The sequence below is a fragment of the Rhincodon typus genome, chromosome 20 (assembly GCF_021869965.1).
Source record: "Rhincodon typus isolate 14 chromosome 20, sRhiTyp1.1, whole genome shotgun sequence".
Taxonomy (NCBI): Eukaryota; Metazoa; Chordata; class Chondrichthyes; order Orectolobiformes; family Rhincodontidae; genus Rhincodon; species Rhincodon typus.
The window spans coordinates 9,659,676-9,675,885 of NC_063351.1; the positions used below are offsets into that span (position 1 = coordinate 9,659,676).

The 16,210-nt window shown below is 39.8% G+C and overlaps 1 protein-coding gene across 1 annotated transcript in view; it reads left to right on the plus strand.

Moving 5' to 3' along the window:
* The window catches only part of pcdh15b (protocadherin-related 15b), a 606,743-nt gene that overhangs the window by 236,489 nt on the left and 354,044 nt on the right, over positions 1–16,210 (plus strand). Inside the window, exons 14-15 of the mRNA XM_048609162.1 lie at positions 5,298–5,491; positions 8,287–8,419. Coding sequence (XP_048465119.1) covers positions 5,298–5,491; positions 8,287–8,419 — 327 coding nt within the window. The remainder of the gene's footprint in view (positions 1–5,297; positions 5,492–8,286; positions 8,420–16,210) is intronic.

Here is a 16,210-nt window from a genome sequence, read left to right on the forward strand (position 1 = left end):
TTTCTCCTCCACATATGCTGCCAGACCTGCTGAGCTTTTCCAGCAACTTTGTTTTTGTTCCTGATTTACAGCATCCGCAGTTCTTTTGGTTTTTATTTGGCAATGTGGAAATTTGTCCGAGTACGTCCTGTAAACAAAAGTAAGACAAATCCAATCTGGCCAGTAACCACCATCACACTGTGTTCAATCATCAGTAAAATGATAGCAGATGCTATCAACTGTGTTACGAAGCAGCATTTGCAGTGGACTGACCTATTCTCCAGCACTCAGTTTAGGCTCTTCCAGGGCCATTCAATTACTGACCTAAATACAAGTCTAGGTTTAAACATGGGCAGAAGAGCTAAATTCCACTGGAAATTTCACTTCTGCAGGGAAGTGAGAGTGACTGCCTTTAATATCGGGGTCACGTTTGACCAAATGTGGCATCAAGGAGTCCCAGCAAAACTAGAGTCAATGAGAACCTGGGGTGAAAACTCTCTGCTGATTTGAATCAAGTCTAGCACAAAGGAATACAGTTGTCATTGTTGGAGGCCAGACATCTCAACTCGAGGGCATCTCTGTTAGAGTTCCTCAGGGTAGTGCCTTAGGTCCAACCGTCATCAGCTCCTTCATCTGACCTTCTTTCTAATATAAAGTCAGAAGCAGGCATGTTCATTGATGACTGCACAATGTTCAGCACTATTTGGAAGTCATCTGATACTGAAGCAGTCCGTATCTAAATGCAGCAAGATCTAGACAATACCCACACTTGGGGTGATAGTTGGCATGTTGTATTTATGCCACATAGTGCCAGGCACCAGCCATCTCCACCAAGTGAGAGTCTTAACATCACCCCTTGATGTTCAGTGATGTTACCATCACTGAATGCCCTGTTGTCAACATCTTGGGGGTCACCATTGACCAGAAACTGACTGAAGTACACATATAAAAACTGTAGCTACAAATTCACATCAAAGTCTCGGAATCCTGCAGCCAGGTAACTCTTCTCTGCAGAAGAGGTTCACCAGGATGTTGCCTGGTATGGAGGGTGCTAGCTATGAAGAGAGGTTGAGTAGATTAGGATTATTTACATTAGAAAGACGGAGGTTGAGGGGTGACCTGACTGAGGTCTACAAAATCATGTGAGGTATAGACAGGGTGGATAGCAAGAAGCTTTTTCCCAGAGTGGGGGACTCAATTACTATGGGTCACAATTTCAAGGTGAGCGGGGAAAAATTTAAGGGAGATGTGCGTGGAAAGTTCTTTACGCAGAGGGTGGTGGGTGCCTGGAACGTGTTGCCAGTGGAGGTGGTAGAGGCAGGCACGATAACATCTAGACAGATACATGAATGGGCAGGGAGCAGAAGGATACAGATCCTTGGAAAATAGGCGACAGGTTTAGATAGAGGATCTGGATCGGCGCAGGCTTAGGGGGCCGAAGGGCCTGTTCCTGTGCTGTAATTTTCTTTGTTCTTTGTTCCTCCTGACTCCCCAAAGCTTGTCCATTATCTACAAGGCTGTGCGTCCTAGCTACAAGGTGCGCTGCATTTTTTTCATGTCACAAATAATTGAAGGTGATCTCTTCTTCAGTCAGCAACGTTTTTCTTGTGCCTCTTTACTGCTGTGATATTAGTCATGCATTATACTGTACTGACCATGACGGGCACTGTTTTCAATGGGCATTAGCTCAACTTTCTCCACTTTGATACTTAGAAATAAAACCAGTCTACATAATGATGATGAAAGAACCCTGGAAACAGATGGCATTGGTAGGAACGAAAATAGAAATTGCTGGAGAAGCTCAGCAGGTCTGGCATCATTTGTGGAGAGAAATCAGAGTTAATGTTTTGGGTTCAGTGACCCTTCCTCAGAACACATTTGCTTTGATGGGAGGCCATTTATTCCATGCTGTTTGTGCTGACAAACAAAATTTATCCAATTTAACCTCAGATTCCTCAGTCTATAATCTTGTAGGTTATGGTACTTTAAGTGCATATCTAAGTATATTTTAAATGTGATTTTCATAACCCACTCAATGAAATAATCTTTCCTTATCTACCCTCTGATTTCCTGACCAATTATTTTAAAACCATCTTGCCTGTAATCACCTCTTTGCTCTGGGAAATAGATCTTTCCCAGCTACTGTTTCCCAACTTGTCATAATCTTACACACCTCAGTTGAAGCTCTGTCAACTTCATCTATTTTAAAACAATACTGTTTTACTCATCTTTTTTCCTTATAACCAAATTCTGCAGTCCTGTCAACATCCTTCTGTCATCTCTCCAATGTGATTACGTCTTCTTGTCAGTGACTAGGACTGTATCAAATGGCTTGTACAACTGTTTATACAGTTCTAAAATAATTCCCCGTGTCTTATGTCTACACTAATAAAGGAAAGTATGTTATTTATGTCGCGTCTACTTCAGGGATGTGTAACAGGCACTCCAAAGTTCTTCTAAACTTCTCAGTATCCTAGACTTTTTGTTGCATTTCCCTTGCCTTGTTTGTTGTTCCCAAATTAATTAGCTCACATTCTCTATTTTGAATCCTAGTTGCAATTTTTCTGTCCACCTGATGGGTCCATTCATGGGTTCTGAAGTCCTCAGCTTCCTTCATCACAATCAACCTGCACCCAATTGTTATATAATCTGCAAACGTTTTGATCATGCTATCTACATTTAGCATCCAAATCAATGCATTATACCATGAAAAGCGGAGCACCAAGCACTGAGACCTGCAAAAACTCACATAAATCATCCAATCATTAAAAGCAAAACCAATTCTGGATCAAATTTACTCACTTTTCCTTGAAGTCTAAGGCTGGAATCTCGCTAACTGACCACCGAGCCTTTGTCAAAAGCCTTGTTAAAATCCTTATCTCTGTACCAGTAGTGTCAACGTCAAGTAAGGCAATATTTCTTGAAATCTTCTCCATTGTTCTGATGGAGCTTGGGCAGGTGAACTTAAGTAAATTGAGCTTGCAGGAGATTAAAGTTGTGGAGTTTGAATGGCAAAGCTAGTAAGGTAGGAATTAGGTAATGCTATGGATATGAAATTATGCAGTTTTCGTTTACGATGTGAGAGTTGAAGTTCAGACCTATACACAATACCATTAAGTTTAGCCTGATTACAGAATCACAGCAGTGTTAGACCAGAAATGGATTGACACCAAAACTTGATTGGCACTACATCCACATGTATCCATTCCCACCACCACTGATGCTCAGTAGCAGCAGTGTGTACCATCTACAATATGCACTGTAGAAATTCACCAAAGATCCTTAGCACCTTCCAAACCCATGACCACTCCCATCTAAAAGGACAAGGCTAGCAGATATATGGGAACATTACCATGTGCAAGTTCCCCTCCAAAGTGACTCACCATCCTGACTTGGAAATATATTGTCGTTCCTTCACTGTCACTGGGTCGAAATCCTGGCATTCCCTCCCTGAGGCATTGTGGATCAATTTACAGCACGTGGACTGCAGTGGTTCAAGAAGATAGATCACCACCACTTTCTCAAGGGCAACTAAGGATGGGCAATAAATGCTAACTTAGCCAGTGTCCCTCAAGTAAATAAAAAAAGACTTTCCTGACTAGTCTGTTGTGTCATACTGTATGAAACACTTCCTGGGAATTCATGTATACCACATCAATGTTTTACTGTCATTGAGTCTTTCTGATTAAGCAGCCATCAAGGAATAAAGCTTGGAATGTAGGTTAAAAAGTGTCACTAAGTCCAACAATAAACATTTAAAACTTTGTTTTCACAGTATTTACTTTGTGGACAAAATGTTGTCTTGTCTGAAATCTACATTTTGAATGAGACAGTAACAAATCTTCAGGGTTTACTGGTGTATTATTGTGAGTGTACAGTTTAGCACAGATACTGGTTTACACCTTTCCGTTCATTTCCCAGCATTTATTGCCCATCCCTTATTGCCCAGAGGGCAGTTAAGAGTCAAAACCACTGCCATGGATCATCAGTCAGAACCAGAATTTCTTTTCTAAAGGACGTTACTGTCTTGGACAATTTTATGACCATTACCAGTGGTTACACAGTTGCCATTATGTTTGCTTTCAATTCTCAATTCCACTGAATTCAGACCTCTTCTTCTGGAATGTGGGATTTGAACCCATACCCGAGAACTACAAGCCTAGAGGCAGATTCTATTGCTCTCCTGTGAAGTGAGTTTGAGGGCAAAGTGTGCAGGAGGATGTCAGATGCAAATTCTGCCATCTTCCTGTCTCTGTCTCAATTAGGTTCAAGCCCAGGACAAAAAAAAACATTTTCACTCAATCAGTGGTTACGATATAGAATGCATTAGCTGGAAACGCAGTGGTGGCAGGTTCATTAAGGCATTTGAGCGGGTATTGGATTATTATTTGGATGGAAATAATGTGCAAGTGTATGGGGGAGAAGAAGCAGGAGATTGGCATCAGGTAATGATGCCCATTTGAAGCACCGGTGTAGGGGCAGTGGGTCAAATGGCCTCCTTCTGGACTGTAAACAATTCTCCAATTCTGTTCTATGTATTGACAGTTTTTGCATCTTGCCACTAACTGAGGTGCTGAAGTGAGCAATTCATGCCTATTTAAAAGCTGCTTCTTGCATAATTGGTGTTCAGTTAGAAATGGGTGGAGCCGTTCCCATACAGAATACCCGAAAAATAAACCCTTGTGGTCTGTGAACAGGTCTTGGGGAGGGTCCTCGTTGCCAGCTGTTGAAACAGGGGTCTGGTCTTTCTGCCAACTCCCCTTCACCATCTTAGCCAGTGACTCCTTCATCATTCCCATTACCCCAATAGCACCCTCACTAACCTGCAAGCTGGATCCTTCACTGAGCCTTGGTCTCTGGGGTGTTGATGGCAACTGCCACCCATCTACGATTGGTGCCGACAGGAATGAGGAACAACCAGCCTCTGACTGAGTGGCAGCAATAATGGTGTTGGGATTTCTGCCCTTGGGTCCTTGATCCTGTAAATGACCCACTAAAGGCCACCGAATTGACTGACAGGTACATCATCCTCTGAGGACGTGACACGGAGCCTTCCCAGTTTTCCAGCCAGTAGGCAATCCCCAACACCTGGATTAAACTCTTCCCTCCACTTGGATTAACAAATAATGACCGTGACAGATCTCCAGTAATTTTTTGAGCAAATTTGTAATCATGTTAAAATTTGATCTGTTTTAATATTAATTTGCTTACAGGACAATATTGTTGGTTCTTTAATTTATTTGTACTTGGGCAACTTTTTTTGTAGCGCTAAAATTTATCAGTATATTAATATTCTCTTTGATTTGTCTGCGTTTCAGCTTACTGCATCTGATGCCGATGAAGAGAAGAATGGACAAATTATTTATGAAATTGTGACTGGTGATGATGGTGACTTTGTAATAAGTAACAGCAGTGGATTGATTACCATTGCTCCTGGAGTTAGTTTAAATGTTGGTCGGATTTATGCCCTTACTGTCAAAGCAACAGATAATGCCAGGCTGGCTGAAAGGAGGTATGTGTTACAAAAATAAATTACATGTAATGTAAGAACAGAAGGAGTGGTAGCAGGAGAAAGCCACATACTCCCTTGAGCATGTTGCACCAAATTGAATGATCATATCTGACTTGATCTTGACCTGGACTCCAATTTTCTCTCTGTTCCCCATCCCCCTTAACATCCCTAACGTTCAAAAATGTGTTCACATGCCTTGAATACATTCAATTACTTAATCCTCACAGCTCTTCTTAAGAATATTCCATAGACCCAGAATGCTCTGAAAGAAGACTTTTCTCTTCACCTGTCTTAAATAAGTGACCCTTTGTTCTCAAACAGTCACCCCACCGCCCTTGTTAAATTTTGCTTGAAACATCCTCTAAGCATCCACCTTGCAAACCTCTTCAGAACCAATAAGATTGTCTGTGACTCTGCTAAACCCCAATGTATATAGGCTCAACCTGTTCCTCATAAGATGACCTCTTCAGGAATCAATCTAGTGAGGCTTCTCTGAAGTACTTTCAGTGCATCTGTATCCTCTTTAAATAAGAAGACCAAAAACTGTAGACAGTAGCCATGAGACAGTAATACCTTGTACACTTCCAGCAAGACTTTCTACATTGATATGTCACAACTGACAATAAATGTTGACCGTCAATTTGCCTTCCTAATTATTTGCAGTATCTGCATCCAATTTACTGTGATTCATATATGAGGATATCCAGATCCTTCTATGTCACAAGCTCCTTGAGTCTCTTTGAATTTAAACAATGTTTTAATGTTTTGTTCTGTGAAAATGGATTATTCTCACATGTTCTCTCATTATGTTCCATCTGCCACACTTTTTATCCTTAACTTATCCATATTCTATGGCAGACATTTTTTTATCCTGCTTTTGACTTGTTTCCCACATTTATGTGTTTTATTAGAAAGTTTGACAAAATTATACTTTGTCCTTTCATTCAAAACATGTATTGTAAATAAGGTCAGGAGTCACACAACACCAGGTTATAGTCCAACAGGTTTATTTGAAATCACAAGCTTTCGAAGTGCTGCTCCTTTATCAGGTGAAATAAATAGTAAACTTTTACACTGTATATTATAAGTAGTTGAAGCTCCAGCACTGATTCGTGTCATCACTGTGGTTCAGTATACAAATTCCAAAATGACTCATCTGTTTCAAGCCTTCCACAACCTTCAGGACATTTGTTTATCTTTTATTTCAATTTCGTACCATCCTTAATTTCCTTGGTTGGCCACAAATAATTCATCCTTCTTATAGAGTCTTTCTTTCTCAATGAAGTTTTTCATTAATAAAAGTTGTGAAATATCGCGTTAACTGTATGGATGATATTGATCTTTATTATAAGTAACTGATGTTACTTGCTGCAGAATAGCTTAATCTTTGACCTCTGTTGACATAATGTTGTGAAAATTCCCCCTCAGTAGCCATCCCACATGGAACGTCACTGTTTACAATGCACTTCTGGATGCCTTCTGCAGTAATAGTTTAGTGTGGGGTGAACTTTGGAAAGGAAAATAAAGTTTACAGTAGAACCGCCCATACTCCAAGATGACATATGCTTGTACTAATTTAGCAAGGAAGGCACTTTCAAACATCATTGTAGGAGATAGCAGTTTTGACTTTGCACAGATGTTCAACTTGTGATATATTATTCACAAGTGAAAGCATAACTTGACTCCAGGGCTTGTTTGACTGGTCTCCTACAGTTTCAAGTCAGGCTCTGTCTCGAGATTGAAGCTAAGTTTGCATTGTAACTGTGACACCAGTACAGCATAAAATCACAACTCATTGACATTATGGTGTGTTACAGACCAGGCCGGACCCCCTCAAAATATTGTAAGGAGGTAGCCTAAACCCTAGCCTTTCTTATTTTAAAGGTAAATGTAAAGTGCTGTGTTTCAGATGCAATTCGACTGGTCAAACTACTCGACATTAAGCAAAAACAATTTATTCAAAACACTATGGTTAAAATATAATAAAAGAAAGAAGAATTTAGAATGACTTAACTCTATCCGAAAACTTGATAGCATAATATAGATACAGTACCAATTTCTAATTAACCGTTCCAATATAGTAACATCCCATAAATACACCCCTTGGCACAAAGGCAAATTCAGAAAACAGATTTTTTCACAAACAATGCCCACAGTAGGAAGAGAAACCCCAGCTTTTAGCTGTAACTGAGAAAGGGGGCAAAATTAGCTTCTACTTCTTTAAGATTCCAGCAGCTTCTGCTGAATCTAGAAGTTTAAAAACCTCGAAAACCCGGTCTATGAGAGCTGACTACACCCAGCCAGGCTGCTTCTTTTGTTCCAACTTTAAAAAAAGACCCAAGGCCTCTCAAGCTGTTTACATTACCACAGACTGCTTTCCACTTCTCGTTCAATCTCTCTCTTAAATAAACGGGACAAAATATACCACTTAAAGCCATAGCGTTGTCATAGGTGTGAATACATCTTTAAAGTCATAAATGCAGAAAATCTGCTGAAGAAGGAGCTTTGACACAGCAAGTGATCTCTTCTATGATTTTTTTGAGTTGTTTGTCAATGCAGTTATTGTACTTTAAGAGGATTGTATTACAGATTAATGTTATGTTTTATTGCCATTTTCTGGAACTGAATTGTTAATTTTATAGTCCTCGAAATCCAAACAAAGCAATTTTGTCACAATCTCAATGCAAAATTTTATTTTGCCTTACTTCATTTACTCAGACTTCCTGTAGACTATTTCAAAATATTGGATATGTATATCATGCAGTTTTTGATGCTGCAATTTTGTTTTTTTGCAGAAGCTCAATTACTACTGTCTATATTGAGGTTCTTCCTCCAAACAACCAGAGTCCTCCAAGGTTTCCACAAATGCTGTACAACGTTGAAGTGAGTGAAGCTATGAGAACAGGGGCAACTTTACTGAATTTGAGGGTAAATATATGTTTCTAAGCTACTTATTTTTCTCTGTTGTTTGCCCCACTGTTTAAAACAATGAACGTTTTGTTGGATCATTTCGTACAGAGGGTTTGAAATTCATTGGATGCCGATGGCATAATTTTTTAACTCTATAAATGACACAAAACTGGGTAATTCTTCAGTATTGTGGTCAGATGGGATCTCACCAAACCAATCATTTTTGCTCCCAGATCACACATGGCTATTTAAACAGCAGTTGAAAATAACAGAAGGGTAGCAATTGATAACCTTTATACCGATGATTCAATATCAGTGTTAACTTAGCAAAAGATGTCAGAAAAGGAAACAGTATAATTATATTCCAGTCTTAGAGGTCATGCCATTACGACCCATGTATGCCTTGATAAGTACAGGTTCTTGATCTATATTGTACACTTCTGTTCTTTCTGCAGCTGCCTTTAAATGAGATGCAGTGAACTTGCTCCAAATTCATCATGGGTCATTATGGCTAGGTTGAATATATCCTCTGCTGGATCTTTTAGCTGTGGCTATTAGTCAGCTGGGAAAGGTGGTTTAGTCATTTCTCAAATGTGCCCTCATCAAATGTTTGCTTTTTACAAGAAAGAATGATCATAAATGAATGTAGTTTTCACAGACTAACAAGGCTCTGCCTCTGTCATTGTTTCTTTTCAGAAGATCAATTGAAGTTAATGATTTTAATGCTGAACAAAATCTAAGCAAGAAATTACCCATGTTTTGTGGGTATAATGGTGGCAAAACTGCCACTGTTCAATTTTGTCATCATTGTTAAAGGCATTCGCTGTCATCAGAAATGTGAAACTGACAGCACCTTCTGGCTTTCACAATTTACTGCCAGTGATCTTCAGTTCCTCTAATGGTTGTGCATTCAAACTACCCACATAGCAATCTTTATGAATTAGTTGAACTGACATGAAACTTCCCTTTTACAGCATAGTACCTGCTACTTTAAAAAAAACCCTGAAAAGGTGATACCTTGTAGAATGAGGTGTAACAAGGTTTTCAGTGGTGTCCAACAACACAACTGTTTATTTTTATTCTTCCACGGGATGGGAATGTCACTCACAAGACCAACATTTGTTACCAATCTTTAATTGCTCCCCAGCCTTGAAAACTGATTTTATGCTTTGTAGAACATTGTCAAACATCTACAGGATGACATATTCCTTTGATTTAAAAATAATAAGTTGAATTGTTTCATAATTTATTGATAATTCAGCTTCTATCTTGTTCCTTTGTGTGCCATAATTTTTCTCTTGTAAATTCTATAAAATGTATAATGATAATGCCTTTAACCTTCTAGTTGTTGTCTTTGCAAATTCTTCAATGTGATTAGCTGTTCAATTGAATGACGGCATCACTTTTATTGGGATCTTGTTGACCTGTCATCTGAATCAAGTTAAAATTATGAAATAGGAAATCCATGTGACAGTGTCTGCTATATTTTTGTGTCTACTTTCTTTGGGGTTAGCAGGAAGAACTGTAACTTATTTGCTAACTGCAAAATTCAACCTGTTTTAACGCAGAGCAGTTTTGCTGTATTAACACTTCAGCTATGTGTAAATTCTGATCCCTAGTACACTTGCATCCTGTACTTCTCTTAGTATATGTCAAGATCACATTAATATTTAACTTAGACACAAGTATTTGTTTAAGGTCACTGGTTTCATAAAGAAGGTTAGATGGGAACCAGCAACGTAGGGAGCTATGATCAACGAATGTATATTTTAAAATGGTACAAATGTAAGTTTTTTTGTGTCTTTATGTCTTTTATTATTTGCTTACTTAATTTCTCCTTTGAGTTTTAAGAGTCTGTAGGAGTTTTTTTGGGAATTATGACATGGGAGACTAGTTGAACATTCTTGGTTAATGGCTTGTACCTTTGGTGAAGTTAATTTGACTTTTTCATTGCTACTGACCTACGTAACTGCCAAGCCATTGTTTTCTTTGTCTTTTTCATATATCATATGATAACAATATTATTAAGTGGGTTGGTGGTGTGATCTCTCATAGAGAACGTTATCTTAAAGTGGCTACAATTGTATTTGTACACTTCATTGTTTTAGAGAACCTTATTTAAAAATATTGCTTGATGACAGTTATGACACAACTTGGATAATCTTGAAGAACTTTTGGAAATTCACTTATTAGTTCATTTATTTTTGTAAGTCCAGAATTTCTAAATATTACAAAAAAATACACCAATTGAGGCAATCAAAAAAATATGCCTTCGATTTTAATTTGCATTTCTTCACTGAACTGCAGCATTTAATAATGTGTACAGCAGACTGGTATGAGGTGTGAATATTTGCAGGAAAGCTTGGATGACCAGCTGTGCTGATGATCACAACAAACCATGCATAATGTTGGTCAGTCTCAAAAATAACTTTCATGTTGTAGGCACAGAGAAGCTATCTATTGTACACAGGTTTTCAACAGCTTTAAGGTCAAACGGCTCAGAAATGCTGGTAGTTGGACTCAAGTAGAGGGAAAATGAGAAAAGTTGAGTAGAGGACAGATGGGAGGAAGGGATATGGAGAGAGGGAGAACAGTGGGACGGAGGAATTGAAATGTAAGGATGCAGAGCGGTGATCAAAATTCTGATTGGTCATCTGACCTGCCACTCACCTTTGTACAATTATAATTATTTCCTTAAGTTTGATGTTCTTCTTAACTATGTTAGTTAACCACAGATGTTTGCACCTCCTTTTGGAATTTTTATTTTACAGTAGGAATGTACTTATTGTGAAATATCCCTTTAACTGTCTGCCTCTGCTTCTCTACTAACCTATTTCCAAGCTTAAGATCCCAGTTCACTTCAGCTAGCTCAGCTTTCATGCCTATATAGTTGCCCGTATTTAAAATGAAATATTAACCTTAGACACGCTCTTCTCCCTTTTAAGCTGGATGCCAATCATATTGTGATTGTTACTATCCAGAAGTAGCTTTGCTCCAAGGACATGAATTAATACCATGATGTTACACAGTACAAGTCCAGTGTAGCCTGTTGTCTGGTTGGTTCCAGAAGATGCTGCTCTAAGAAATTATTTTCATAGCATACCACAAAGTCCTTATTTAGGCTACTATTATTGATGCAAGTTCTCTGGTTCGTATGTAAGTTAAAATCACCCATAATTATTGTCGTCCCTTTATCTGAAGCACCCAATATTTCCTTATGTATACTTCATCCTATATTGTGGTTACTGTTCGGGAGCCTGTGGATCACTACCCTAATGATTTCTTTCCACTCCTATTGCTTATCTCCTGCCAAACTGATTCTACATCCTGATCTCCTGAAGCAAAGTCATCTCTAAATATTGTACCTATACTATCTTTGATTAGGAGTGCTACCTACCTACTTAGCACTCCTGAATGTCATGTATCCCTTTGTATTCAGACCCAAATCCTTGTGATCCTGCAGTTACACCAAGAGAGAGAGCATGAGAGGCAGAGATAATAGGATGTGATGGCTATCAGATTATAATTATTCACCTCAATGTGCACAATCAATTCACTTACTTTGTTTACTTTGGTGCATTCAGGCACAGAGCCTTTGTTTTTTGGTTACCTTTGGAGCATCAGGATTTTTTTCTCTCTGTCACTTCCTGCCATTCTCCCACCTTCACTTCCCACATTATCTGATGTTCATCCCTCAACTTTATCCCTTATTACATTTACCCAAGCTCTATCCATCACCTTCTGTTTAGTTTATAATCTTCTCTACAGCACTAATTATGTGGCTTGTGAGAACAAGCCCCAGCATAGCTCAGGTGCAGACTGTTATCATATTTTATGTTCTGAAGGAATGCCTAGGACTGAAGGGAATGAGGGAACAGGTGACGGATGTATTACAAAGAGTTGATTAGTTTGAATTAGTTGTACAAATATGAGTTACGAGAGTTCTTGTGGTGCAGTGGTAGTGTTCCTACCTCTGGTCTCGAGGGCCTGATTTCAAGTCCCATTTGCTCCTGAGATGAGTCATAACATATCTGAGCAGGTTGATTAGAAAATATTTATAAATACAGGAAGCTTGGAATCAATGGAGTGTGAGTTTTATAGAGTGTGGCTAAACTGAAATAAGCCTCTCACATAAAAATGTGAACTTGAATTCTGTTTGAATATCTTCAGAGTGTAACATAGACTATTCCTACTTTTCCTACTACTGGTGTCAGTGGTTCATGAACTGGAAGCTTTATCTCCCACGTCAAACTCTGAGCCTCACCTTTGCTTCTCTCGTTTCATGTGGCATGTGGCTCAAATCGTACTCCAGAGATTATTACCTTTGAGGTTCTGTTTACTAACTTAGCATCTAAATTCTCGTACTCCATTTATAGAACCACTTTCCTGGATGTACTTAGGTCATTGGTACCGACGTGGACCGTGACCACTGGATTCTCCCCTTCCCACTGGAAGTTCCACTCCAGCCCAGAGTCGTAGTAATGGACTGTGGCACTAGGCAGACAACATGCAGTCTGGACACTCACTGTTTGCTGCAGAGAACAATGCCAATTGCCCTCACTACACTGTCCCTTACTAACACTACATTCTTGTTTTCTGTAGCATGGTGCCAGAACCAGCTAGTTTGTCCACCCTGCAACACTCCCTCTCTTCCAAACAAGCTGAAAAAACCTCAAACCTGTTGTACAATTGCAAATGCGGAGGCACTTGAGCTCCTGCCCTCTAAGCCGCCTTACTTACTTCACTTATAGTCACACCTATTTGTCCCTGACCGCTAACCAAATCAGAAGACCCTGTTCTAAGGGGTGTGACCGTCTTCTGGAATAAAGTGTCCAGGGAACTTACCCCTTCTCTGATGTGCCACAAAGTCTGCTGTTTGGGCCTCACTTCAATAAATTGAAGTTTCTGCAGCCTCAAACACTTACGGAATATTATGTTTGTCCTGGATTGCACCAGCATCCAGGAGCGCCCATATTCTGTAAATGCAGCACTTCCCCTGTCCACCTACCTCTAATTTGTGTTAATTAATTAGTAATTACTAATTTACTTATTTATAATTTACACAGCCTAAGCCTTGTAACTACCTAGCTTCTAGCTACCATCAGTTCTGAGGAAGGGTCACTGGATCCGAAACTTTAACTCTGATTTCCCTTCATAGATGTTGACAGGCCTGATGAGCTTTTTCAGCAATTTCTGTCTTTGTTTCTGATTTCCAGCATCCAGAGTTATCTCAGTTTTTATACAGCACACACTTCGTTAGGGCCCTTGCACTGCAGTGGTAGCCTGCAGGCCAGGAGTCCCAGGTTCAAGTCTCACCCGCTCCAGAGGTATATAATAAAATCTCTGAACAAGTTGATTAGAAAATATTTACACATCTCAACACATTTTTGCACTTCCAGGAAACTTTACAACACAGAAACAAGCAGTACTTGCAATGCTGATAAAGCTGATAGTTATATAATATCAGTTACTGATTTACCTGCTTCTTCTGCAACACCAAATTGGACGTCAAATGCAGGAGCCTGGGGGAAAGAAAAACCCTGCTCCCACCCATCCTTCATCGAACTTTCCATGCAGCAAACCTTCATTCTTGTACCGTAGCTGACGTAAAGTGCCACTTTCCCCTGGGAACCAAATTTTTACTCTGAATCATATGTCCTTGTATGCCCAATAAATGCTGGCCCATCCAATGATGCTCACATCCTTGAGTGCATCAAAGAAAAACTCACTCAGCCACCAGCTCACTCGGGCAAATGCTCCCTCACACTCCCTTACACGTGGAGGACGGAAACAGCAGAATATGATCCAGTGAATGCAAAGTCTATTGTAATAACAATTTAATGAGATGTGTGTTAAGCTGTCTGGTTTTTGGCCCCAACTAATTAATATTGCTGTGTTAAGACAGCTCCAGCCTATAACTTACTTCTTTCTAAGCAAACTTTTTAAGAGAAAATGAATGAAAACCCAGATACAGAGACATATGTTATAATCATCTTTTAAATGCTCACTTTATAAAATAAAAGGTGCTAATGATGATCTAATGGACAGTGTATTAATTCATGAAATATTTAGATTCTTTAAAATGTACTTTTCTTCTAAAGTTCATTTTATTTCCTTAAAGGTATTGTGAAAAATTTTAAAACTACGTACTGTTGAATGATTTAAACAAAATTAAATGTCTGTCTATGATCTACAGCATTACAAAAACACTTGGAGCAGGATTTTTGCAGGTCAAGGATCCCGGCTCACTACCCAAAGAGTGTGCAAGGAAATTGACACCTTTGGAACTGGTTTCCCCGTAGCCATTTAATGTTCACTGGACATTAATAAGCTACTTTGCCACTTTCTGGAGAGGAATTCCCGTTTGATAGACCTGCCGTCCCATCGACCAGCTGACAGCTGTATAATCCCAGCAGCGGTAGATTCAAGTATTAGCCAGGACCATTTTTGGATGCTGGACTATAGGTAAACCCAGGGAATCTTTGAGGCCTGGTTAGCATTGAGGTGAGTGAGAAGGTTGGGCATTGGGTTTGAGAGGCTAAGATTAGGAAACAAGTTGTTAGTGCTGAGGATTAAAAGAGGGTATGACACTGAAGGGGGTTGAATTCAATGGACATGGGATACCTGGAAAGGTCTAATTTTCCCAACAAGGGCCCTTGGAGGTAAAACTGCTGGGCTATATGTTTGATGTGGAAGCTGAACTGAACCAGCTGTATACATACCATGCCTACAAGGTTAGGTCAGAGGATAGGAATTCTGCAGCATGTAACTCACCTTCTGACTCCCCAAATTTTACCCACCATCTACAAGGCATGAGTAAGGTGTATGATGGAATACTGCCCACTTACCTGGATAAGTATAGCATCAACAACACTCAAGAAGCTTGGACATCATTAAGACCAAAGCAACTTGATTGGCACCCTATCCACCAGGGGAACAGGACAGTGACGATAAACACCATGATTTGATCTCACTCCTTGCCACCAGTTCAGATACTGGTGCCACATTTACTCTGGAAGGTAGCGTCGAGGCTTAGTTTGCACTTGTCACAAGTAGGACATTGGGAAAGAATAGTATTGATGTCTTCCATGCTGATGACGTACTGGTCTTTCTGCACAGGCCTTAAGTGAGGATTTTAATGGGGTGGCATTCATGAAAAGCCTGATGGGCATGCACAATGAAATGCTTGGTGCTTTGGTAGCCAGGGCAGAAAGTCTACTGTTGCTATCCAGGAGGAATCTGACTGCACACTTTCACAGGTCCTTATGCAGGGCTGAACCTTTCCAGTGTCAAACCATGAATGAGCGCATGATGCCCAATGTCTGAACATTCCATTGCAGAACAAGTTGACATTATTCAATGACAACAAGGTACAGGGCTGGATGAACACAGCAGGCCAAGCAGCATCATAGGAGCAGAGAGGCTGACGTTTCGGGCCTAGACCCATCATCAAGCCATAATGGAACTCAAATTAAGGTTGTGAAATCTCAATTTTTTTTTTGCCTTGTAGGCTTAGACTGCTGTTATCATGGCTGTGGAACCAGTGTTTAAAAGGACTTGAAGGTTCTCTCAGCGGTCCAGCAATCTCTCCTCCAGCAGATGATGAGGATTGCTGAGTCAATGTCCCAGTGGAGTGTCAGTGGTTCTGTAGAACACAAAACTGCTGCTATCTCTCACTACTTGTCCACCCAGTACTATCATTCCAGCTGTGCTTTTGCATTAGCTTGCCAACCAGTCTGCTGTTGCCCTTCCTGAGGTAGCACAGTTCAAAGCCTGATGTTCCAGGTTCAGAGCTACAATGGGACATCT